Below are 27,912 nucleotides of genomic sequence, written 5' to 3'. Positions count from 1 at the left end.
ACATATCTGTGGGTCTAGTGCGTGTGTGCTGTTTGGACTGTGACCTCAGAAATATCCTCTATACATGCTAAGCCCATAGTGAGGTCACATGGTGTGCACACGAACCATTCACAGCTGTGCATCAGACTGCTATCAAGGAATGAGGTCCATTGCCTCAGATAAGTAATTGTGAGAACTGAACTTCAAAACAAAATCAGGTACATTTTTGTAGCCAGGACTAGAAAAATGAAGTGCAAACATAGGGAAAATGTGTCAAGTTGTGAAAAAGTAAAATCTGTTAAAAGTTTAACATTACTGTTATGGGCATTTGGCCAGGATCACACAAAATGTGTAAATTCATGAAAAACGTAAAATCTAGGATCATGAAATCAAAGTTTGACTGTATTAACATGTGATGTTTTAGTGTTCTGAAGGGTCAGGATTCATATATTTTGTTGATATTACTACAACTTGAACTAATAAAAAAACTGTGGTTTTAGTCTGCAAGTGAACTATACTGACCGAGTGACTGCCACCTGTCGGCGAAGTTAGTGCCAACTTTAGCGGCTAGAGGGTGTTGCATGGTCAGCACAACGAATCCACATGGCAGTTAATTTTGGTTTTCTAGACCAGAGCAACTTGAAGTAATAGCAGATATATATATAAAATGTTACCAATCTCAAAACTAAATTATAATAACTTATTCAGTTTTCATTTTTCTTTTAAACATCTATTACAATCCAAAATTTCAAGATGCCATACTGAATGATTCTAGCAGTATTCCCACCAAAGACATGGCTGCCATTTTATTACTGGCGATTTCTTTCATATGCACAAACAAACTCTGAATGACAATTTACCTCATACAACTCTGATACTGAATCTACACATGATGTACCAAAAGGCAGTGATAACAGAGTTTCAGCAAATCAAGCTTTGCATGACACAAAAAGTGGAGACATTGTTACATTACATCAGTGCTTAAGACCATGGCTCGAACTTTATTATTATATACCATATCAGTATAATTCCATCATCTGACTGCTCTGACTAATGGCTATACAACGTTGTTTACTGGTCAACTGATCAGCATTCCTTCTTCATATTCAGGAAGCCTTATACAAAAGAAAAAAAAAAGGCTTGGCAAGCAGCCACCTGGACTGAGTTTTTCATTTGGATTTCACAAGAATGGGATAGAGATGAAACCTTTATCCTTTATAACTCAAGAGTTAACATTTCCAAACACAAACAGTACATTTTCAGGGGAAGGTAAAAGAAGCATTACAATAATACACTACATAATTAAGGTGAAAAGCCGGCCACGGTAGCTGAGCGGTCTAAGGCGCGCACTGTCTTCGCTCGCTCGGAAGCCGGGATCGTGAGTTCGAATCCCACTCAGGGCATGGATGTTTGTGTGCATTTTTCTGTTTGTCTACAGGTAGAGGCCTTGTGACGAGCTGATCACTCGCCCAAGGAGTCCTACCATATGTATAAGATCTGGTAAACCGAACTGAAACGGAGAGTTTCGTGGAGGTAGGTCTAGGCCCAAATTGGAGCTGTAGCGCCACAGGGAAAAAAAAATTAAGGTGAAAACTGAGAACTATGATAAAGTGTCAACGGTTACTAGGATGTGCTCTCAATTTAGGTCATCATTTAGAAGCACCTTCTACAGTATTTTAATTATCAGATTATGGAGAAAGTGGAAAATAATTAGAAACTACGAACAAATGTATTTTACGACAGAATTTATACAAAAACAAAACATAATAAATGTAGATGACAATGATATTTGCAGAAACACAAGATGACTACAATAAAATCTCTATTTACTTAAATTAATAAAGCAACAATTTGAACTGCACGTCACAATTCATGGATCAGCACGCTTAAGAGATCCTGGATTTTATTCTCAGGTAAGAGACCAGGTATCTCGCTTTGTGTCTTGCTTGTGTTCCGCTAGGAAATTTCTAGGTTGGTATATTAAAACTTACCCATTTTCTTGCACAGTCATTCTAATTCATCTTCCTGAAATATTTCACTTTAAAGCTTAAAAATTACCTTATGCTCATCTTGCACTTAAATTTATTTAATTTCAAGGAGTTAATTTTGAATAAATACCAATGAAATTACACTAAAACCTACCAGGATACATCCTAGATATTCGTTCCACAAGACCTTTGTCAAAACCAGCAATAATTGCACCTCCCACAGGTACTAGAAAATTCTTATCTGTACTCTGTACGAAGGCATCTACTCTTCCTTTCCTGCAGACAAAACATATTTGTTCCAGTTAAAAATCAGTAGTATCAAGATTAAAGTGTCTGAACACATTAACAATTTATCCCATGGACAATGTCACAAGCAAAGTGTTGGATTGTTTCACAACATGGGAATTATTAAGACAGGCTTAAATAACTTATAATTACAAAAAAGTTATGTAGATTACATATTACATTATATTAGCAGTACTGAGAATGATATACAGGAAAACAAACCTCAGTACCAAAGCCACAGAGTGAACAGATGGAGGCTTATCGGTACATCTGAATCGATTAATTGTTCTCATGATAAATGGAAAATCCTGACATTATACATGGGTTCAGATCTATGTTATAGTTGTCTTGGGACAGCTATGGTGATTATGCGAGAAAAAAAAAACTTTAAGCATGAGGTCTGAAATCCCAAGAGATTTGATAACAACTGTGCTCAATTATCCCTTCTATTTGTATTGTAATATGCAGGGTGGTATGCATGATGAAAATAATGGGTTCTAGTTTGGATGACTGAATTTATTAGCACTTCAGTTACACTCTCTCTTTCTTAATTACAATTAATACAGGGCTATGGCTGATTTACACAATTTACAGTGCACCGTTGCACACGCACTAGGATTCTCCATCTTTACTAGTATTCTTCTGGCATACTCAATTAATCTTGACCATTCACTAAGGACACAATCCATCCTCGTCCTTGCACTCTCAACTGCTGAACCCTCCTGGACTCTTTCCCAGGATGGCTTCGTGTCCTTGACTCACGGTTTCTCAGCTATGACTGACTGCAAATAACGATCACTGTCCCCTATAAACCTCTGACACGGAACCCACAGAAAACACCCAGTACTGTAGACCTGTTTACAATTCTGTTGCTTAGCATTGGGCATGGTGCAGACCTCACTGAAAATAAGCCATGTGACAGCTTTCTTGCAAGTCCATTGGCGTGCTGACTGTTACCTAGAAATGAGCTATAAACATTCATCCTACTGTTGTGTGACCTAGCAATGGACTATTTACCACGAATCTGTCTTTGCGGGAACTTGTTTACCAACCGGTTGCCTAGTAATGTGTGTACATATAACATTATTTTATACTCTTACTAAAAATACATAACATGTTAGGAAAGAGTGGGCAAAACTAGAAAAGGTGCACACATAAGAAGAGGCTCTTATCCACATTCACGGAAAGATCAATGGTGATTATAACAATAATTACATACATATTTAAGTTCACAAACTTATCATCAAATTAACAATGAGGACTGAAGCCAACAATTAGTCTGAATCACCCTGACTCCTAAATACTGGTGTGCTCTAATGGCAGAAGACCCATGTTAAAAAAAAATCTGTTTCTTAACACTAATATGGATTTCTAAAGGATTTTCTTCAACTACCTAAAAGACTTGTGGTTCTTCATTTGCATTTTGATGCTTCACACAGGTAAACTTGTATTACACAAACTCAATAATCACATTACCTGGCAGCCTCCTGTATAAGATGCATACACCGAGAGCTCTGGAGTCCATATGCATTATTGATAATATGAGGGATGTTGTACCGACTACAGAGAACTGCTACTTGCTCCACAGAATCACTAGCTCTGGGAGCAAAGCAGCTTGTAGTGGTAAGAACACAGGCTATATTCTCAGCACCCAGTGTTGCCATTTGGTGTTCCATTGCTGTGAGGTCTGTCCGAAGCTCATCCCCACATGGACTGGTTTCAATGATGATTGGCTGAAGACCTGTAATGTTTTTAAGGATGTAAACTCTAAAATGATAAGCAGCAGCCCTAATTTCCAGTTGTGCTAATGTTCCAAATACATGAAACAGAGCATTAGATTGAAGTTCTAACTATAGTCATAAATACCAAACTAAGTTCATGAAGCAGGGTCCTTGAAAAATTAAGTCCCTCAGTCAAAATATTCCCTGTCTTTTAAGGAAACAGAAGGTTCACTATCATCAAAAAAGCTAACACTGGTCCATACAGTCTGACCTCATCCCTGTAAGATCCACTTTAATATTATTCTCCCATCTACGTTCAGATCTTTGAAGAGTTCTCTGTCCTTCTGTCCTTCCCTGACAGCAGTGAATGGAAAGAGGGTTTCACCCCGACAGAACGTGGGGACTAATGGCTTCATGACAAATAAAGGCACTGGAACTGGGGTGTATTGCCATGGTACAAGGCAAAAACTTAGTTTTAGCCTTGCGCAGTACACAACAGTATTGCAGGTAGCAGTGGATGCCATTAAGGCATGACCAGTTGAGAATCTAGATAGGAACTATGAAAACATAAACCTCTTCATTCTACAAGACAGTCAAGCTGCAATTAAAGCAATTGGCAAATACCAGATCACCTCAAAATTGGTTTGGGACTTCCACCAATCCCTCATACAACTGGCTAGACCTGATATGGGTGCCAGGTCATGAGGGTATTGCTGGTAATGAAACGGCAGATTAGTTGGAAAGAACAGGCTCTGAACATCCGTTCATAGGACCTGAACCAGCTTGCAGCATCTCAATTGGAGTTGCCAAGAAAGCACTCAGGGATTGGATGAAAATAAATCACGAAAAACATTGGGAATTCATAACTGGACTCAGGCAGGGACTTATACCAGGGCCCCTTTCCAGAAGAATGAAGGAGCTGGTGAAATTAACCAGAGATCAATTAAGAAGGACGGTAGGACTATTTACAGGACATAAGTCACCTAAAAGGACACCTTTTCAAACTAGGATTGACAGATGACACCATTTGCAGAAGGTGACCAGAAGAAGATGAATCAGCCACACATATCATATGTGATTGTGAGGCCATAGCTTATTTAAAATTTCATCACCTGGGCCAGTTCTGTATGGAACCAACTGACTACTATGATGCCCCCATAAACAAAGGCCTACATTTCATTTGAAGTTAATTAAAAGGGGAAGCACAATAGATTATTGAAGGTTACAGTACAAGGGCCGGATTATTATGGCCCACCCCTTATACATACATACATTCATTCATCAAAAGAGCTGACAGTGGTCAACACCATCTGACCTCATCCTTGTAGGATCCACTTTAATATTATTCTCTCATCTATGCTCAGATCTTTAAAGTATTCTCTGTCCTTCAGGATTTTTAACCAAAATTCTATAAGCAGTTCTCATCCCTCCCATGCATGCTACATGCCTCATCCATCTCATCTTCCTTGATTTGATCATTCTAACAATATCTGAAGAATATAAATTATTAAACTCCTCATTACACAATTTTCTCCAGCTCCTTATCACTTTCTCCCTCATGACTTCAAATATTCTAAGAAGCAACCTGTTCTCCAACATCCTTTATCTATATTGTTACACACATAAACTGCAGGTAAAATTACAGCTTTGTATATTTTAATCCTTACGTTCTATGGCATCAGACTCAAAGACAAAAAATTCAGAATATATGGCAGCAAAAATTCCCCAGTTTCAATCTGCTCTTAATTTCTTAGTGAATGTAATTTTTTAAAGATTTATTATGTACTTATGAATCCATCCTTATTCTTATGATGAAATATGAACAAATCTTAATTTTCTCTGTTTTCTTTGACACTATTCACTCTACTAGCAGTTTATAATGCCTCTCTCTCTTCCACGTTTCTGTCCAGTACATTAACATCATCACTCTCGACCACAAGTTGATGTGCCGCATTTAATTCCCATAGCCCCCAGTTTTCTCAGACCTTCCTAGTGGCATATTTTACAGAAAAGGTGAACTGTAATGACAACAAGGCATCTCCTTCATTCAGACTATTCTTAATAGGAAATGTATCTGACACATGCTTACCTAAACACACTTTGAACACATTTTATTTAACCTAACTACTTTTATGGTATACCAAGTTAAATGAGAATACAATCAAATACTTTTCACTTTACTGAATCACATGCGATCTTAAAGCCTATGAATACATGAGTTACTGCCCCATTGTAAGCCAGTTTTTTTGTATGTTACCATCCCTGTGGACAGCCCATTAAAAGAGTTCCATCTGTCTATTTATTCCTATGTATGAAACAACTTGAGAACTGCTGAATGGATGTTCTAACATTTCACAATTGGAAGTTTTACTGTAACTTGTCATCATATTCCAATCTGGAGTAAAATCAGATAAAACAGACACCTTAGACAAAGTTCTAAATGCATTTCTGTGAACATCTGGAGCGTAACTTGCTAAACAGTTACTGGATGAAAAATATTCTGAACAAAAGTTGTAGAGAAATATGAAACACACATTTTATACCTAATATGGTTTTTGAGATAATTGAACAAATGGAATTTTTATGCTCTAAAAGCAATAAGAGTGAATGGGTCAAAAATGTTAAAGTATGTATACACTTCTAACTTCTTTTTCCAGTAGCTGACAAAGGCTGAAGACGTGATCAGTAGTTGAGCTGTTATGCTAAAATCCATATTGATGGTCCCTAATAATCTTGTTTATGTATGCAGTTAATCTTGAGAAAAAAATATTGGCTAGGAATTACTATACTCCACTTCAAAGTTAGGTTCATTACATTTATTTTTATTGCTAGTGGGGTGGGACTAAGTCCCTTGTACTGCGGCCGCTTCTGGCCTATTGTACCAGATTTTCTGAGAAGTAGTGGGTCTGGAATGGGGTCCACTCAGCTTCATGAGGATAACTGAGGAGCTACTTGAAAGTAAAAGTAGCGGCTCCAGTCTAGAAAAGCGAGATTAATGGTCATGGGACTTTGCTGCGCTGAGCCCACGACAGCCTCAAGATTCATAAAGAAGTATTTCCTGTTTACAATCGGAAGTGTCTGTCAGATAAAGTAGTTCACAACTGGGTCCACTAAAATACCACCTTGGTGGCAAATGTTTCACTGATGATGAAATGGACATGCAGAGGTGGTTGAGACAACAGTTAAAAGACTATTATGCTGTGAGTTTTGAAATACAGGTAAAGCAATGGGACAACTGTATCAATGTTGATGGAGGATATGTCAAGAAATAAATGTTTATCCCAGGTTCAAATATCACATGCTTTATGTTTTACATCCATTTATCCATTTATAATCTATTACTGACTCTCCCTTGTATAAATATCAGGTTTGATAAAGATTTGCTTGGGCATTCAAAAGTTGATAGTGGGGGGATTCACAGACACACAAATAGCATGGCAATTGCATATGCCTAATTTTATTTTTTTAAAATGTGGAAAGTATGCAAAAAATGTAAATTAATGGCTTCAATGTAAGAAATTAAATGTAACACATTTTGCTTCAGCTCCATGAAGTTAGTTAGTAAAAGGTAAAGTTGTCCCTGTGCTTAAATAATTAAGCACTAAGCCATGAAGGCATATAGGGGAGTGGATGTATAGAGTACAAGTATGAATAACAGACCCTTATGTATACCTAAATACAGATCCATCTGAGACAATAAACAGATTTGGAAAATACATATATACCAACCTGCAGTAATAATACATTTGAAACATGCTTTCTGGTCAATCCTGGACCACAACACAAACTTTGCTTCTGGCCGCTCCTGTTTGAGAGTTAACATACAAAGCACCAAGCTCATTCCTGTGGCCATAGGTACAACAAAGCATCCCGCAGATGTCTTCACACCTATCAAGAATAGTTTATTACATTAAACACAATCAATGGTATTGTACATTTTGTGGGACTCACAAACTGTATGTAGAAACAATAAAAGTAATAAGCACTATGAATGGTAATTCAGTAGTGATTTACAGTGATGAATCATGTGCTGCGATTGTACTTTAGTTCAAGGAACCAAGTTTGATAGCATTTCAGTAGAGTGTGGTGCATGACTGATGCATAAAATTATAATTTCTGCTGCACAGACACTTAATTTTAAAGATATGAAATACTTTGCTAAAATACATCAGCATGAAAGTTCATACCCATGAAGCGAATGACATCAAGCACCAAAGAATTTGTGAGTTTGTTCATGAGACTAGAGCCAGCTGCTTTTGGCTGTACCTCCCCCAGATCTCCTGATCGGCCAATTCCGTGTCCAAGCCTATAGTGACGTCGCGCAACCAGGGCTGTAATTACAAAATACAATGGCCAGTAAAATCCCACTCATTTACATAACAGCAACTTGCAGTACTCTTGCATTAATATAGGAATGCAAAAATATGCAAGGACACACATAATTAAGTAACACACAACAAATTCCCCGTTGAGAAGGGTAGAGGGGACACCCATATCCCTGGTTATGCAGTTTTAGTGGTTAACTCATGCTGTGGTAAAGTTTCATCCTATATTCATACAGAGTCAATCGAATGATGTCACTTTTTGTCAACTGAAAAGGTATGGCAGCAGTGCATGGATGACTGAAAGGCCAGACAAAATAATTTTCCTACTACAGAATATTGCACTGCATAATGGTGACACATGTGTTCCATTTAAGGTGAAACAAAAAACAGTGTTCATTTTATTTGTGCTTCTTGCCTGAATCAACCTGGCATTGAAGATAATGTTACAAATATTCACTCACTCACTCATGGAGCTGAGCCTTTCTTGAGAAGCCATCAATTGTGAAGCTACTCAATAACTTCCAAGCATTCTATGGAACCTGAAGGTTCATTACCGTGTTCACAAAAGCCATCCACTGGTCCCTATCCCCAGCCAGATTAATCCAATCCATCCCATCTCTCTAAGATCCATTTTAATAGTCCATCTTTCTACATCTTGGTCTTCATAGTCATCTCTTTCCTTCTGGCTTTCCCACCAATATCCTATATGCATTCCTCTCCTCCCCCATTTGTGTTACATGTCCTGCCCATCTCATCCTCCTTGACTTCATCATTCTAATTATACTTGGCAAAGAGTACAAGTTATGAAGCTCCTCATTAAGCAGTTTTCTCCAACTTCCCATCACTTCATCCCTCTTTGATCCAAATATTCTCCTCAGCACCCTGTTCTCAAACACACTCAGTCTATACTCCTTCCTCAACACCAGAGATCAAGTTTCATGCCCATACAGAATTACAGACAAAATTATAGTCAAGTATACTCTAATTTTTATATTTTTAGACAGCAGATGAGAAGACAAAAGGTTCTGGACTGAATGGTAGCAAGCATTATGCAAATTCAATATCCTCTTAATTTCCTCCTGAATCAGATTATGATTTATTAGTCATTCCCAAATACCTGAACCATGCCACATTTTCAAAACATGTGTTTCCTATCTTTATACCATGATTTTGCCCTGAATTCTGGTGATGATAACAGCACCATATACTTAGTTTTCTCCATGTTTACTGCTAGAGCAATTTTGTTACTACTGTCAATTAAGTTTCTGTGTTTTTCTTTATGGTATCTATATTATCACCCAGCTGATTCACATCAGCAGCATAGATCAGCAGCTGATGTGTCCCTTAAGTTTGTCTCACCTCATTTCCTGAACCTTCCTAATGGCATATTCTAAAGCAAAGTTGAAAAGCAGTGGCAATAAAGCATCTTGTTGTTTTAGATCATTTTGGAGATGAAAATTATCAGACAAATGTTTACCTATATGGATTTTACTATACATTTCATTTAAACACATTTTAATCAGCCTAACTAGTTTTATGGGTACTCCAAATTCTGTCAGAATATTGTACAATATTTCCCTCCTAACTGAATCATAGGCTTTCTTGAAGTCTACGAATAACTGATGCACTGTCTCATTGTACTCCCATTTTTCTCCAGTATCTGACAAATGCAAAATACCTGATCAATAGTTGATCCATTATGTCAAAACCCACACTGATTATCCCCAATAATTTCATCTATATAAGGACTTAAGCTTGAGAGAAGAATACTGGATATACTTTAGTATGAAGTTGACAGCAGTGATATCCCATGATAATTACTACAGTCAGTTTTATCACCCTTCTTGTGAACTGGTACAATAATAGACTCCTTCCACTGATCAGGCAATTCTTCCTTATTCTAAACAGAATTAATTATTTTATGGATCTTAGAACATAATATTCCATCTCCTGCTTGAATCATTTCTGTCAGGATTTGATCACTACCTGGCGATTTATACCTTTTCAACTTTGCAATAGCAATTTCAACCTCAAAAGGGCTAGGCTCGGGTACTAATGACTCAGCTGTACGTATTATAGTATTAAACGAATTAACATTCTTGTACATTTGTGAGCTATTCTAATATCTCCTTTATGAAAATTGCATGGCACTTCTAATGCTGTTGACACAGATAGATTTACTATAGGTGTACTCAAATATGATAATTTCAATTAATGGTATGAATGGTTGAATAAGGGTGGGCCTTAACCGGTTCTTGCACCATGACATTTACTGTTCATTCCTTTGTGTTTCAGCCCTTCAACAATCCCACACTTTGAAATGTAGCACCTTACTTAAAGGGACGTCCTGGCAGTCACCTGGCTCTATAAAGTAGCATCCAAAGTTACAAAATCTTAACTAAGCTGTAGCCTTACAATCACAGAGGATATGTGTGGCTGATTCATCTTCATCTAGGCACCTTTTGCAAATGGGATTATTCGTAATTTCATTTTTAAAAGGTGTCCTCTCAGGTGACAGTGTCTTGTAAGTAGTCCTGCTGCCCACTGTAACTGGTTCCTGTTTAGTTTTAATGGCCCCTAGGTTCTTCTGACACAGAGTTCTTGTAGAAATCCCTTTGCTTGTATGAGTGCTGTTAATGACACAGTATTCTGATGGCCTCTACGAGGTTCTATCAGAAAGTTCCCAGACTAGGTCAAAAAAGAAATGCTGGCTAAACTTACTCAATTTTGGCTGCCATCTCCTTCAAAATAGTCTCCTTGGGAACGTACATAGCGATCCCATTGTTTTTTCCACACTTCAAAAGCACCGTGGAAGTAATTTTCCTTAATGCTGTTAAGTACTGCTTGCAATTACCTTTGGATGTCAGACACTGTTTCAAAACATCGTCCCTTCAGTTTCATTTTCAATTTGGGAAACAAAGCGAAAACACAGGGGGTTAAGTCCAGCTAGTAGGGAGTATGGGGAAGGATGACCATGTCATTGTTAGTCACAAACTCTGTGGTTTTCAGGGATGCGTGGGTGGATGCATTGTCATGATGAAAGAGCTGGTTGTGGTTGCGCCAAAGTTCCTGTTCTTCTTGTTGCACATTTTCTCTCAAGCACCTCAGAATCACACAGTAAAAGTCAGAGTTGACCATAGTGTTAAGATGAACAAATTCACAGTGAATAATCCCCTTCATATCCAAGAAAAACCATAAGCATGCTCTCTGTTGAACTGCAGACCTGCTGCGCCTTTTTTGCTCTTGGTGATTGTGGGCTCTTCCACTGCAATGATTGCTGCTTTGTTTCTGGATCATAACCATAAATCCATCTTTCATCACCTGTTATAATCCCAGAGATACTTGTAAAAGGTCGGTCTTCGTCAGCTTTCTCTCGTAGCTCAAGAACACATTTACATGCCACTGTTTTTGATCACTTGTCAAGAGTCAGGGAACAAACTTCACGGCAATGCAACACATGCTCAAATTTTCTGTTAAGATCTCATCCATAACTGATCCCAGTGGTGTCTGCAAGCTCATGGATTGTTCAGTGATGGTTTTTGTGGATGAGTTCTTGAATTGTTTCAACATTTTCTATCATTTTGCTGGCGCTTGGTCACCCTGAACGTTTGTCATTTTCAAATGACACTCAACCTACCTTAAAACATGAATGCCATTCAAAAACTGCTGTCTGGCTTTAACAATGCTATCCAAAAGCCACATGAAGCATATCAAGGGTTTTGGTAGAAGATTTACTAAGCTTCACACAAAAACTTGATGCAGACAGGTTGCTTGATTTTGCCATCCATCGCAGACAAAACAAAACATGAAGTCAAAAAAGCACTTGTCTAAAACAATTCACGTTCACAGAGTGGTGTCACATGGCAGACTGATGCAATAGGCTTGCAGAAGTGTGACCTTGGCCTCCCCTCTCATCTTCTTTAACCAAGACAGTTACAACAATAACAGTCTGTGAACTTTCCAATAGCACCTCGTANCCCCCCCAGACGATTTAAATCCCTGACGAAACATACACGACGAACCACGGCAACGGGTTAATGGCAACTTTTATATCTGTAAAGAACTTAGAGCAACTGAAGTTAAAAACGGCAGTCTTTACCAGATGCAATTCTTGCTTCTCTTTCACCTATACCACAGTTTCCAGGAAAGTTATTGCTGTCCATTTGCGCCAGATCAGCAAGAAATAGTTCAATTGTAGTGTCATCCCAACCTTCTTCTGGCCATTTTCTCTGAAACATGACAAAGCTCATTTTGTTAAAAGAAACAGCCGGGGTGTTATTTGTCACTACAGAAACTATAATGTGGTAAGTATTCTTACAGTATAGTTGATATTATATGTGAATAACTCCTGAGGGAGTATTTTTTTTTTCTCAACCTCTACAGCTAAGTACCAGGACCACTGTTATACACCAAAGCATTCTTTTTCAGTCCTAAGTAAGTAAATAACCTTTTGCAATCATTTTCCCACCTCAGTCAATGCCATATAATCCTTACAGTTGTAATGGAATTGAACCCAAGAACAATCCATCAGTCACAAGCAAAGCATTTATATTTCTCAAAACTAATACTGCTGAACCTACAGGATTTACTACCAGGTAGTTTCTTAGTTATGTATGACAAAGAGTTAAGAAAATAAAGTACAAATTGCTCTAAAATTTCAAACGGGGGGAGTTATGTAATGGAAAATACAGGTCATGGATAAACCATGAACATTTTCTTGTCGATGTCTAGTAATTTACAAACAACCAACTTCCACAGTGTCCATAAATTATCATGGCAATAAATGTGCATTAAACATGTGAAGAGCTAAAGAACAGCTATTATCACTTATATTACTATTGTTCTGAGGCATCTGAATTCGATAGAAACTTTTATCAATAGAAATTCTAACAAAACTTGAAGATAATCAAACTCATTTAATTCTCCTGAACAGTGCCTCACAGAGCAGAGTACCATCAACGGATTGAGAGGCGCTGTCACCTGCAACCCACTTCTCCTCCCATGTCTTTCCCACCACTGCTGTCCCTCTACCTCTTTCCTTCCCCTCCAGTCTAAATGTGATGGATCAAGAAACTTAACTATTCTGGTCAGAAGGCTTGAAGCAAGATATTCTAGTCTATACAGAGGAGTCAGATGGGCTAAAATTACTTGAGTTGACACATGTACTTCACTTGCAAAGTGGGCTGCTTAGCTCAAATTTAGTTTCTGTTCGTCTTTTTGAAATTCTGCTCGAGGTCTCTTATAAAGTGATCTGCCACTGAAAGATACATTTATTCAGTGTTTACTTCTTGCTTCTATCTTCACTGATTGTAATAGTGTTTGGTAATACTGCTACATGTAACTGCATTTCTGTTTACTTTTCTAATTCATTTATACTGTAATAAAGGTTTACATAGATAATGTGGGTGTATTCTCTTACAATCTATGTATATTATATACAAAAAAAAACAATACCTGAATAGCAAAAATTTTAACATTTTGACAAGATATAAATATAAATTTTAACAATTTCAACCCTACAAATAACTAAATTACCCACCCTCATTACAGAATGATTTCATCACGATACTACATAAGAACATCAGGAAGAAATACATACAGAACTAGCAACAACAACTGTACATAAGCAATCATAACATATAAAACAAACATTAACAACGAAATCCCTGAAGACGTCATCACCCTCTAATATATGACAAACATGACATAAACCCGCATCATATCAATAAGAAATAAACATTAATTTAAACAAAATTAACCCTGAGGGTTAACTATAATATAAAAATACCAACCTATGTTATAATGAGATAATGGATTTTTAAAATAATATTAATATGGATGCATATTAGGACAATTCAGTAACAAGCATGTATTTAACAAACTGCCTGATGATGATCCAAACGTGTAGCTGAAATAAAAAAGTGTACAGTGATACTGAATGGTTTGTTTGAAAATTAGTTTTGGTGACAGTAAAAAAAAACATGTAAGTTTCCATTGCTGTCTTTTGTCCCACCTCTTGAACTAACAAGCAGAATGACAGAGTGACAGCTTTCATCTCCCACCTGTACAGGGTACAGAGACAAAAGACAAGGTAACAGTAAAGACAGAGGAGTCACAGTAATCCTGTTATCCACACACTTTACTCTACTTATAACAATATTTATTTTTACACTGCTTTCACTAAACTGTTAAGAAGAAAACTCTCATGACACCAAATAATGTCTTCATGGGTGCTTCTGCTATTGCAACCCAAATAATATTGTGACGTATTTTTGCTATGCAGGACACCCCCTCCCCTGCCAGCAGTGACATAACAGCATCGGAGCACTGTCGCTGCTATGGTGACAGGCCAGTCAACACTCCGCCACCTTCTCCCGCGGTGACGTAACAGTACTTCCCACTGTGACGTAACAGGGGACACCGTTGTAACATGAGGCAACAGGAAAAGGTATAAAAAGCAGGCTGAGCGGTGTGTGTGTGTGTGAGTGTGTGATCAGGAGTAAAACAATGTGGATCGTGAAGTCGCTGAGTCAGTTTCAATCTAGCAGTCACCGAGTCGGGTTGTATCGAGTGACTAAAGCAGGAGAAGTAAATGTGATACTTCCGAGGGCAGAAGTTGTGTAATTGTAAATTGTGAAATTGTAAGGGCGAGTGAAATAAATTCACTTCATTCAACACGGTGTAAAGTTATTTGTCGCGTGACATACCCAACACATGACAATATCATTCTAGAATAGAAATTCATCTAGTTTGTTTAGTGTATCCTGCCAAACACGGTGCTGATCTTTATAGTAAATCACATTACAAAAGTAATAAAAGTATGGAACTCATACCGCACAGCATTGTAGTTCTATATATCTATTACTGTTAATACTAGAATTATTTTGTTTTATTATTGTGAAATCGATTACTTAATGTTAAATTTGTTGCCATGTTTTTAATTGAAGAATGTGACACCACGTAGATCTTGTGTGAACCAATGTTTCAGAGGAACATATCATCTCCATAGTCAGGGTAGAAAAATCTGCAAGTGAGGAACCAGCATGAGCAGGTGGCTACAGACTGCTTGCAGATTTTTCTACGCTGAAGATGGAGATGATACGATCCTCTGAAACATCTGTTCACACAAGATCTACATGGTGCCACATCCCAGAAAATGGCATTCTTCATAGTCACCACTGTGAAATCCTCAAACCTTACATGTTTTAAATTGTTAACTTATAAACAATGTTTCACACATAATGTTTAGTTATGTTTATGAGCTCTCTCTAAACTGACTTTCACACATCTAGCTCAACAGCTTCATTAGTTACCACCATCAAACTGAAAACTAAATATAGGTTTCATTCAGCCACCATTTTGCTTTTTTCACAAGATTACCATAAAAGAACTTGCACATTTCTAACACATCCACAATCACACATCATTTCAGAAACCTAAATTAAGCACACGACTGTTGTTCCCACCTCATAAGTTCGTTCATCAGGTATGTTTCATTTTCCACTTTCCCGGGGACCCTTGGTACCCATTGGAGAGAGGGCAGGACATACACCCAACTAGTGAGAACATATATATGAAGGGGGCACAAACATGGATGCTGCAAAAGGAAAATAATACAGAATGGAGAGAGAATTTTATTCTGACACACACATTTTAGTGTGAACAACAATATGCAATAGCACGGAAATACATTGACTTAAGAACTAGTGCAATGCAATGGCTTCAAAAATGAACAATTGCCTGAAGAGGGCCAAGCGAGGCCAAAACATGTAGCAATTGATGTGATTTTAATGTTACTGTTAATTAAGGAGAGATTGTGAACAGTTTTAAGTTGTATTAAAGACGGAGGTGAATGAGTGGGTGAAACACTAAGCTAGCCTAGACATGTGGGGATGAGAAGAATTTCTTACCCCTGCCAAGAATTGAACCCTGATTTCTCAACTGTCTAGCCTGTAGCTCATCATCAGTGTGGCTCCAGAAAATCAATAAGTTTGAGTTTGGAGTGGCCTCCAATGGCATGAAATTTGTAATCAAGCAGCTGGTTCAAAGGTTGACAGGGGGTCCACACACACAGATAGCTTGGTGAACTCTTATGCATACTTTTTCTGTAAGGAAAGGTAAAGGTAAAGTTGTCCTTGTGCTTAGCTAAATAAGCACTACACCATGAAGATGTATGGGGAAGTGGATGTATAGATCCGCATCTTCTTGACCTCAGCACTAATTGGAGATGAGTGCTTAACTGTACACCCTGGCTGCTTTACCCCCAAGACAAGAGTCCCCAATACCCATTATATAGGAGGCTGGGTGGGCTCCAGAGACGGTCTGGACGTTGAGAAAATTTTTGACCATACTGGGGCTCAAACTCCAACCTCTCTGTCATCCAGCCCATAGCTAGTGGCTATACTAGGGCCACACCATAGCTCAAGCGGTTAGTCACTGGCTTCCCACCGCGGCGGCCCGGGTTCAATCCTGGGTCTGGTCAAGTGGGATTTGTTGTGGACAAAGTGGTACTGGGGCAGGTTTTCTCTGAGTACTTTGGTTTCCCCTGCCAATTTTCATTCCACCAATTGCTCCACAATCACCCTCACCTATCATCTGGGGCTGGTACAATAGGCCAGAAGTGGCTGCAGTACAAGGGACTTAGTTCCACCCCACTAGCAATAAGAAAGAAAATAGTGGCTATAGTGACCACACTATTCCAGCTCCTTTCTGTACAGTAAGTAGGCTAAAAATGAAGACCATACGAGTATACCTTCTACACAGCTGACCCAGATTTTTGTGACATGACAACTTAAAGTCTGAACTTTTGACTTGAATGAACATGGAATAAAATTCTCCTGGTCCATCCAGCAGAGTCCTTTTTGAGAAGCTGATAGTAGCTCTGCTAGTACAGAAATTCCCTGCCTGTTATGGAACATGAATGTTTATTACCATAAATACAAGGGTCTGCCACTTAATCCTGCATACCTCCTCACTTCCCAGTCCTTCAAAATTCATGTTAATATTACTGTCACATTTAAGCCTAGGTCCCTCAAGTGGTTACTTCTTACAAATGATAAAACCGAAGCATGTTAGGGTGGTAAAAAGTGAAGTAGTAAAAGCTTCAATAGTCACACTGGACGGAATTGTTTTATCATTTGTAATGTTGTTAGTATGACGGACAAGAATGAAACAAATCAAATGGTCTCTTCTATTTACGTGTCCTGAATAAAATTTTGTACACATTTCTTATACCATTCATGCATGCTACATAGTCATCCTTCTTGATTAGATTACCCTAATAACATTATGAAGAGAGTACACATTATAATGCTCCTCATTAAACAGTTTCCTCCACCTTCCTGCTACTTCCCCTTTCTTAGACCCAACACACAAAAATTCCTACTTGAGGAAACGTGTCAGTTCACTTTATCCTTCAATGGTAACATACAGGTGCACACAGGTAGACAAACAGAAATACAGGCAAAGGCGTAAAGAATACAGCAATAGATCACAGTCATATCCCCTTACATAGCATTATGCTTGCATAGCATTACTACACTTTACAAACAAACCTCACTAAGAATAATGCTGACTTTCGCAGCAATCTATTGGAAGTTGTGCTTTCATTTTTAGGCAACAATACAGCATTGTGGCTAGTGAGTTTGTATTCATTTCAGAGATATTAGCAGACATGTCTTCAGGCCAAAATGGTAATTAACAGCATTGGCTAACATACTTATAATACTTGAAAATGGGTATGGAATTACTGTCATCTGATTCATGGATATCAACATATAAAAATTATAATTCTCAAAAAACTCATCTGCTAATTATGTACAGGATTGATTATAAGATAATCAAACAGTATAATGACACAGTAATGCTCAGGATTTGAAATCTGGTGGTACATGTTTTTAATCTAGCCCAGGTTAGTAAGTATACCGATGATTTTATGATTCTCCTTAGTCTACCCATAGGAATACTGTAACAGAACGTCAAAACAGGCTACAACCACTTGTTCAAAATCCTTAGGTAACTAGCATTTGTAACCATAATACGAGGTTACACCCTCAAATATATTTCAGTGTTTGACTGCAGTCTAAACACTGTTCAGATTTTCAAAATGTGTTTAATCCCTCTTGTTAATGGTGCTCCTCATATTCTTGCATAAAAAGGATAATTAAATAAATAAATTACTCATAACAACAAATAAGGACTGCAGATTTCAAATGTCAGCACCAATGGTTACATGGTTACTTCAACTATTTTGATGTTTTACTTGTTAGTAACTTTTGATATCTATGATGAATGTCTGATTTCTATGGAAAAAAAAAACCTTCTTCCCAACACATCCCATAGATATGCCATGTAGAGTTACATTCACTATTCATGTTGGTAAGATATAAAAATATATACATATACTCAACCCTTATACAAAACAAACATTATGGTGTACCAATATCGTCCTGTCCTTAAGACACCTTGTCCTCTGTACACCTGAGAGTGTCTAACCCACCTGTTCTATAAGCTGTCGTATGAGACTCTCTCGAGTTTTCTTTGCTGCTGCAGCCTGTTGCAGGTAGGTTGCTGGGATGAGTCGCTCAGCTAAAGTAAAACTGTGGCTATTCATTTTTTAGTGTCAACCTCGACTGCCAACTACTGCTCAATCACTACAATGCCAACATTTCTGAAATGAAATTAGTGTGCCCTTATAAATCTCTCCCCTTCTTGGAGATCTTAATACATGAAAGTCATTAGACCTTAAAACGTTAATTCCTAGACCGTATTCTCTAATATAGAAACTTGAAGTTTGTATCTTCCGAGAATTCTTCATATTTGAACATCTGAATAATGAATTTCTCCTTATATTACTGTCAAGAAAACCACAATGTTACTTACCGGCAATCCCTCATAATATTTTATCTTATTACTTTGAAATACTCGAAAATCCTTTAGGAAAATAGATACTATAAGGATTAAATCATATTACTATGGAAAATTACCTACTACAATTAGTTTTTCCAAACGAGGCCATAAAATATCAAAAAGTTACTACTCGTTTCACTTTCCACCTTAACCATAACATACGAAGCGCTCGAAACGGCTTCAGATGTTTCCATAAGTTCAATAGTCTGTGTGCAGATATCGCTAGTCATCATAGTACGTACCGGTACGAATATCATCTGGGAAAATGGCGCTGGTTGGTGCTGCTTTGTTAAGATTTGGGCGGTTAGTAGCAGAAAATGTAGTAAGTGTTGGAAAATACGGAAGTACCAGGTTCGTAAAACGTTTATCAGGTTCTATCACACGAAGTTGTACTTTTGGTAAGAATTGTTTTTATGACATTGCTAATTGTGTAAGATGCTTGACTTTGTCATGAAATTTTGAAATTTATCAGCACAGTTTATTTTTGTTAAATGTGAGAAATAATAGTTATCTGTTTAAGGAGCACATAGCGCCAGACATTTGTCTAAGTATTTAGCAGAAAATCTTTATGTTTTTAAAAGGATCATATGTTTGTGTATTTAAAGTCATTTTAGTGTCTGATGCAATGAGCGAATGATGCCCACATCCATAGATATCAGTGAAACTGGGTACCGAGGAGAACTGAAATAAAATATTTTATCGGTATTAGGCATTTAATTTTTTATATTTTTCAAAGAAAATGTTAGAAAAACTTGTTCAGACACTTTTTACATATACAGGTGCATAAAGTAAAGTAAATTAAAGTTGACCATGTCCTTGATTAAACAACACGTCTTGAAGACGTGTGGGAAATGAAGGTATAGCTCCACGCATTCCTAACCTCAGCACTTGATGGAAGTGAGTGGTCATCTTCACGCCCTGGCCTTTATTCCCCTGGGGAAAGAGCCTCTAGTATGCAGTGAGTAGGAGATCGTTGGGGGGTCAGAAGCCAGTCTGTATGACCTGGAGAAGAGACAGATCTCTTACTTCGGTCGGAATTGAACGCCAGTTTCTTGGCCATCATCCTGTAGCTTAGTCACTATGCTAGCTGAGTTAAATAAAGCATATGTCTTCAATCAGTATGCTGTTTTGCTGTCCAAGGTAGTTTCCAGCAGCTATCATATGAAAGTAATTTAAGGGGTCGAACTTGAAGTACCCTTAAAAATGTAAATGGTGTTATGCCTCTGCATGCTCAAATGATGAGCATGATTTTGAAATAATTGCTAGATGTAAACATAGGTATTGCCACAAGTCTTTTGCAGTGTGAAACATGTATTTCCATTTCCATTAACAATTTTGAAAGAAATTGAATCTAACCCTGTATAAGAAATCTGTGCGAAGTGGAGAAGTCTGGGAAAAAAAAAAGGTAAAGTTGTCCCTCTGCCTAACTAATTAAGCACTATGCCATGAAGACGCGTGGGGAGTGGATATATAGATTACAGAGAAGTCTTGGTTTTGTACCAAAGAACAGCTTTACTCTGTTACTATAACATAACCTCTTACTGCTATGTAATGTGATGTTATGGCTAATGTGAGATGCACATGCTACAGATTAAAGGCTACATAGTAGTTTATTTAAAAGAGCTTCAGAAAGAAGCCATACACATACCATCTTCAGGTTGACAGTCTGTCGTTTGATTTCTGCTCGTGCTTGCATTCTACTATAATGCAGTTCAAGTATATGTGATAAATATGATAATTCTTTTACAGATGTCAGAGTAACACATCTTTTCTAAGTCGGTGGCCCAATGGCCAAAGAGGAATGAGTGTTACATCAGAAGAAACAAAACAAAATGCAGAAACAGCTGCAAGTGAAGAATCAGAGAATGAGAAAAAAATAAGGAAAGAAAATGAAAATCTCATCAAAGAAATCGATTTATTATCAGAAAAGAATCTGGAATTAGAAGTCAGTGTAATATATAATTTTATATAAAATGAACATTTCTTTTATTCTATGAAAGAATGAATGCTTAGATTTATATTGTCCAGAATTTATGGAGGAAATATATGAAAATTAAAGAATATTAAGCTGCTGCTCTGCTATCATTTTCTGTGCTTGTGAAATTTGGTCTCTTTGAATATAAATTAAGAGTACAGTAACAGCTTGCTTATTCAGACCCCCATAATTCCAGCTGAATTCTTCTTTTTATGTATTTTATGAACACAGAATGGAGATTTTTCCTAAATGGGAACTGAATGATAACATTTCCCACTTCTTATCAGTCTTCAATTTATGACGCTGCAGACATCACAGTTTCGGTGCTACTGAACTGGGTTTACTGGGGAAATTTCCGGTGGGCTTATGACAGTATGGCAACATCTTATAATGGAAACACTATAATGTCTACTTTCTACTGAAAACAATAAAACTTTCCACTTTTACACAGAGCTGTGACCTGAAAATATTTACTTATAGTTATGGTATATTATTCAGACTTTTGGACTATCCCTACCTCCAGTTGGTGTAAATTAGTGAGTTTTTTTAATAAAGTGATAAGGAAAATATTTTAATCTAGGAATGATTACTAATAAAGAAAGTTGAAGCAAGGCATTCGTGATTGCAAGTCTTCTTATGTTTTGGTGGTTAAGTGGGGATGCAATTGGCTGGTCATGTAACACATTGTGGATGTAAAATATACAGATTTTAATGGGAAAATGATACATAGATTTTGTTTAAAAGACTGCAAAGTCATATGGAATACCATGGAAATAGGTATTTTTTTAATATGGATTACCGTATTTACGCATGTATAGGCCGCAGCACAATTTTCAGACAGAAATTATAGAAAAAATAATTTTCTTGGAATATTATTTCAGGAGTAGAACATCCTGTATTACTAATTATGAATATAATTTTTTTTAAATGAAGTGTGATTTTGAATATTTCGAATATAGGCCGCACCCCAGTTTTCCTCTTGAATTTTTGACAAAAAATGTGCGGCCTATACATGCGTAAATACGGTATATTGAGTTGTCAAAGTCAGTTTAATCTCTAATAATGATGGCACATGATTTTGACATTTTGAACTCAGGAACTGTAAATGACTCCATGACTGTATATTTGGATTAATCAAAGACATTCTTTTGACTTGTATTTTTGAGGGTTGTGGATTCAGTCCTAATTGGGATTAGCTAAAATAGTACCCTCAAGTGGAAGAGATCAGGTTCGTCAGAAACACTGGTAACCACCTCCAAGATTATGTGGTGTCCAATATAACCATGACAATAACACACTATATATATATATATATATATGACTGCCCCATCACAATATTTTTATCTTCCTATCCTAACCATACATATCCTGAATCATTCCAGTCAAGTTCACATGCTTGCAATTTGCGGATTGATTGATTAAAATGAAACTTAAACATTTTGGGTGACACATGCCTTCAGACACAAGAATTGTGGGGAAAAGTTCAAAGCATGTGTCAGTTATACAGACTGCATTAGCTGAATAAAACTAGAATAACGATTTTGGATTTTTTCACAGGATAAATACAAACGAGCTCTAGCAGATGGTGAAAATATGAGGCGGAGGTTAATGAAACAGATAGAGGATGCAAAACTCTTTGGCATACAGGGATTCTGTAAAGATCTGTTAGAGGTAGTATCAGTATTTTATAATGTGCACAATACTTCTTCCATGAGTTACAAGTTTATCATTACTTTAACATTTGTGTTTTTTACTCATAGGTGGCAGACATTCTGGGCAAAGCTACAGAAAGTGTTCCAAAAGAGGAAGTTAGGGAAAGCAATCCACATTTAAAAAATCTCTACGAAGGACTTAAAATGACAGAAGCCCAGTTACATAAGGTAAATTTTTTCCAAACTATTCAATGCTGAACCAATTTTTTGAATATTTAGATTTAACCATCACAAAAATAAGAAATACAGGTACACTCACAACACTAACTCCATGGGGCTGAGTGCTTGAGAAACTGCCAGTCACTCAGCTATTTAAGAATTTCCCAACATTTTTTGGAACCAGAAGATTCATTGCCATGTTCTCAAGAGCCCTCCACTGGTCCCTATCCTGAGTCAGATGAATTCTATCCACACCACCCCATCCCATTTCTCTTAAGTTCCATCTTAATATTATCTTCCCACCTATGGTCTAGATGTACCTAGTGGTCTCTTTTCCTTCTGGCTTTACCACCAAAACCCTATATGCATTCCTCTTATCCCCAGTGCATGCTACGTGTCCTACTGATCTCATCCTCCTTGACAAGAATGGAAGAAAAATGAAATTCTTAAAATCAATACAAAGTCCGTCGAGTGTAACAATGTTTTTTAGGTCACTTCTTTCTCACTCTTGCCTTACATGTTTCGGTTTTAGTAAAACCATCTTCAGAGGCACATGGTACTAACAAGAAAACACTGGCGTTGTTTAACNAAATTTTTAAATATTTTTTAAATATTTTAATAGTGATGTTTTAACGCGAGGGCAACTTCGGATGGAATGCGAAGGTTGAACGTGCATTCTGTACGTGCATTCAGTACTCCAAGCTAGTGTTGTGCTTTTACACATCGACATTTGTAGCAGTGCCCACACAGCATATATACTGTGTACAGTTAAACAACGCCAGTGTTTTCTTGTTAGTACCATGTGCCTCTGAAGATGGTTTTACTAAAACCGAAACATGTAAGGCAAGAGTGAGAAAGAAGTGACCTAAAAAACATTGTTACACTCGACGGACTTTGTATTGATTTTATGTATAATAGTGTAACAGACCAAAATGAAACAATTCAAAATGAAATTCTTATTTAAGAAAAAGGCTGTTGCAAAACAGACATAAATGTGTATATGCGCGTGCGCGCGCACACATACACATGACACCACAAATTATATTGCTGATGCACCTGCCATGACCAGGCCAAAATTATCTCGCTCACAATTTTTTGTGTGTTGAGTTGTATCTGTGAACAAGATGCTTGCACATTCATCAGATGTTCTTGGCCTTTGGGTTGCACATGAGATATGTCACAAGAAGTACTGTTAGTTCCTCGGAACTCTAGCCGTGATAGAGGGGTCATACCATCTCTTGCGGAGCTGGGGGGGGCAGTCTTATCAGTTTACGTCAGCATGGGTACTACCAGTTTGAAATGTAGCGTCTTGGAGTGTGGTCAGGTGTATAGTATGTTGTGTTGCTTGTTGTTGGTCTCCGTAGGCAATGTTTTCCGCTCGGGGAGTAGCTCTGAACGTCACCACAGCAAGCATACAGCTTCATGTGCTCCACAACAGCATTTACCTTTCCACACGGCTAAAGTTACGAGGCACTAACTATAGCAGTGCACCAGTTGTAGCTGCAATGTGATGGGGAGTGAGGGTGATGCACTCTAAGGCCCCTGTATAATCCATACACACCATACAGTCTTCATCTCAGTGGTGTTTACAAAATCCACTGTGCTTTCCGTTGGAAGTGGCCAAGTCCAGAAACAAAGTAAGCACCCAATAAAACATGTCTATGAATGAAAGCCTAAATTTTGAATGATTGTGATGATGCCTTCAGAGGTTTTGCTTTTAACAATGAAACTGGTCTTTCATTTATTTTCTAAACATCCGAGTAAATGTGTAACACGGTGAGGGCTACGTGTGGTATGAGCTTCAGGCTGATATTTTCGGATGCCTCTGTGGTCTAGTGGTTAGAGTTCCTGGCTACAGATCCAGAGGTCCAAGTTCAATTCCCAGTGCTACCAGATTTTCTGAGAAGTAGTGGGTCTGGAACAGGGTCCACTCAAGCCTTGTGAGGATAATTGAGGAGCTATTTCAAGGAAATAGTGGCTCTGGTCTAGAAAACCGAAATTAATGGCCTTTGAGGATTTGTTGTGCTGACCACGCAATACCCTCTATCCACTGAAGTTGGCACTAACTTTGCCGACAAGCGGCAGTCACTTGGTTGGTATAGTTCACTTGCAGACTAGAACCATGGATTTTTTTTATTTGTAAACATGTGTCATAACATTTTTATTTGAAATCCAGAATAAAATGACAGTTTAGCACATGAAACAATGTTGTAGGTCAATCACTTGGTGATGAAAACATTTAAATTAGTTTCCACCATCATGCCAATGGGTATTTAATCCTAAATAGCAATATTTCAGTATTTCACCCAAAAGACTATGAATAATAAAAAAAATAATGTTGTTGAGAATTTCACATTGTTTTCTAAATCATACAGAACCTTGCACAGTAGATATTAAAATCCAAAATGTTATTTCAAGCTGAAGTATATTACTTCTAATGAGAAGTAATTTGTTAGAACTTCGGCTCTTTTGTCTGCAAAGTTATACAAATGATAACCTTTCAACCACTCTTAGATTAAAGAGCTCAAAGTTTATGTCTTTCATACGCACATAGAATATGGTATGTTATATGCATATAAAAATATATAAAAATTAAGATAAGTGTTTGATATTTTTTTAAATATGTTCATTTGAATGGGTGTTTATTTATGGAAAGTATATTGGTTATTAATTACATCTGAAACTTGGAATGCTACTTATGTTTTAATGCTCAGCCTGGGCCCATGTAACTTTTAACAGGTATTCAGTCGGCATGGCCTTATTCCAGTTAATCCAATAGAAGAAAAGTTTGATCCTAACTTACATGAAGCGCTATTCCAACAGGTAAGATAACATATAACTGTCATGTGGAATAATGTTTTCCATCTATGACATTTAAAGGTTAAGTGGTAGTAGATGTTCCATTTGATGAATTCCTTGTGCTTGAGTGATACATTTTCATAACCTCTGGCATGACTAATCGTGGCCCATCATTCTATAGAAGCTGAAAGTAATTAGTTGTGAACTCTCCCTGTCTTTACACTTGGAGCAGCAGTTTCAAGAAAGCACTTCTATCAAATGATTTTAATGTCAATCAAGCCCTCAGATTAAATGTTATTAATGTTAATACAGAAATGTGTATCATTACTCTTTACTATATGTTATGTTATTTTATTTTAATGTTGAAACAAAGAAAAGCTATATAGATAAATGTGAATCTTTTCAGGAGGTGCAAGGGAAAGATCCTGGTACAATTGTTGTAGTATCAAAAATTGGTTACAAGCTTCATGAACGAGTCATACGGCCAGCTCTAGTTGGGGTTGCAAAAGGTCCCTAAATTGAATACAATCTAATGGCAGCAAACATTACCATAGCAGCCAGAAATATGTTTATGTAGACATTTATTGTATATAACAGAACTGGTATTATAAAACTGTGTGACTATAAAGTGAACATATTGTGACTTGAACTTCATCTATGTTAACACAGTATATTTTGATGCCTATGAAACAAGATTACATAATTTGAATTTGGAATAGAACACTTTCAAAAATTAGTTTTAACACTTCTTTATCATTCCTTTTTTTGGGATGCAATAAATTTTTATTGCGGTATTTCTTATATGTATTCCTTTTAGTAAGGCATGTAAATTATGATCACAACTTCTTGGTTAATTGTATCATGAACTGTATATAAGGATTACATTATCAGTTCATAAAACTTGTTGAACTTGCAAGGGTTTAGTGTGAATAATATGCAACTACAGATCAGTCAATAAAGTAACTGTCTATGGGGAAGACAATCAAGTTTGAATCTTGGCAGGGACACCACCATGCCCAGTATGACCTGGGTCTGCAGGGCCTTGCTCAGCAGGAAGTGTGGATTCTTTCCATGGAAGTTGCACTCAGAGCATGAAGCTGACCAGTCACCTACATCTAGAGCTAAAATACTTAATTTTACTATTGTCCAGGGCATGGAAATCTAACAGCACAGCGAAGCCCCCATTTAAAGTTTCTTTGGAGGCATTGGATTTGAACACTAAATTAAGGAGAATTTTAAATGGAGGTAATTAAATGATGAGATTATTGAAAATGAATGAGAAGTGAGGAGAAATCCTTAAATAGTAAAGTAATAAAAGTAAAGGTACCCCTGTAACAGGCCGCGGAGGCCCATAGGGTTGAGAGACGAGGGTCCCACATTTCTCAGACAGTCGGCAGGTTGTGAGCCTTACATGCCAGTCGCCCTTTACCCCGAAGAATATTCTTGGTACTCATTTCCAGATCTTAACAGTAAATTTGAACATGCACCACATTGCTCTATCATGATAACACGTCCCTGAAAACCACAGAATATTTGACTAAGCATGGTTATTGTTCCCTATCCTACCTACTCGCTGGACTCAGGCTTCTGTGATTTCACTGTTTCCCAAATTGAAAATGAAACTAAAGGGATGACATTCTGAAAGTGTCTGACATCTAAAGGGAATTGCAAGCGGTACTCGACAGCATTAAGGAAAATTACTCCCCTGGTGCTTTTGAAGCGTGGAAAAAATGATGGGATCACGTATATGTTCCCAAGGAGACCATTTTGAAGGAGATGGCAGCTAAAACAAAGTTAAACTAGAGTTTATTTTTTGACCCAGTCCAGGAACTTTCCGATAAAACCTGGTAAGCAGGATGAGTTAGTGGGTGAGTTGCTTAGATAACCACTGGGGTTCAGTTGTGAGCTGTTAGAAGCTGGTAGCTGAGGCTGAGGATAGTTTGGGAATCCAGAGGAAGGGAATTGGAAGTCGCTACTGAGCAACGGCTAATGAAGACATGACTGTGGACACTAGTGTGTTTGTATAGCAGTGTACTGTAAAGTGCAGGCATGCACTGTATA

General features: G+C 37.4%; 2 protein-coding genes across 3 annotated transcripts in view; one reads left to right on the top strand and one right to left on the bottom strand.

The window, feature by feature from the left end:
• LOC111867284 (O-phosphoseryl-tRNA(Sec) selenium transferase) overlaps positions 1–19,373 on the bottom strand; it is a 30,487-nt gene extending 11,114 nt beyond the window's left edge. Inside the window, exons 1-7 of the mRNA XM_023857000.2 lie at positions 19,180–19,373; positions 18,797–18,967; positions 12,398–12,527; positions 8,161–8,304; positions 7,703–7,861; positions 3,729–3,993; positions 2,122–2,243 (exon numbers count right to left, since the gene is read on the bottom strand). Of these exons, the coding sequence (XP_023712768.1) occupies positions 2,122–2,243; positions 3,729–3,993; positions 7,703–7,861; positions 8,161–8,304; positions 12,398–12,527; positions 18,797–18,910 (934 nt within the window). The 5' untranslated portion in view covers positions 18,911–18,967; positions 19,180–19,373. The remainder of the gene's footprint in view (positions 1–2,121; positions 2,244–3,728; positions 3,994–7,702; positions 7,862–8,160; positions 8,305–12,397; positions 12,528–18,796; positions 18,968–19,179) is intronic.
• A 66-nt stretch (positions 19,374–19,439) lies between these two features.
• Positions 19,440–26,649, top strand: LOC111867291 (grpE protein homolog 1, mitochondrial). Of its 2 annotated transcripts, none has more exons than XM_023857013.2 (6): positions 19,440–19,557; positions 20,956–21,151; positions 22,739–22,852; positions 22,942–23,061; positions 25,792–25,875; positions 26,258–26,649. In XM_023857013.2, the coding sequence occupies exons 1-6, from the start codon at positions 19,472–19,474 to the stop codon at positions 26,366–26,368; spliced, it is 711 nt and encodes a 236-aa protein (XP_023712781.1). In that variant the 5' UTR covers positions 19,440–19,471; the 3' UTR covers positions 26,369–26,649. The 2 variants fall into 2 exon arrangements, with proteins under 2 accessions (XP_023712781.1, XP_023712782.1); XM_023857014.2 differs by having other exon boundaries at positions 19,465–19,604.
• Positions 26,650–27,912: the final 1,263 nt, after the last annotated feature.

Source organism: Cryptotermes secundus, unplaced genomic scaffold, assembly GCF_002891405.2.
Source record: "Cryptotermes secundus unplaced genomic scaffold, Csec_1.0 scaffold1475, whole genome shotgun sequence".
Lineage (NCBI taxonomy): Eukaryota > Metazoa > Arthropoda > Insecta > Blattodea > Kalotermitidae > Cryptotermes > Cryptotermes secundus.
This window is presented reverse-complemented; position numbering and strand designations above follow the sequence as displayed.

Bases quoted from the DNA above. Each gene is read 5' to 3' on its own strand.
- LOC111867291 (XM_023857013.2), top strand. From the start codon at position 19,472: ATGGCGCTGGTTGGTGCTGCTTTGTTAAGATTTGGGCGGTTAGTAGCA. The intron at 22,853-22,941 runs GTAGTATCAGTA...TTTTACTCATAG, and splicing joins TCTGTAAAGATCTGTTAGAG to GTGGCAGACATTCTGGGCAA. The intron at 23,062-25,791 runs GTAAATTTTTTC...AACTTTTAACAG, and splicing joins CAGAAGCCCAGTTACATAAG to GTATTCAGTCGGCATGGCCT.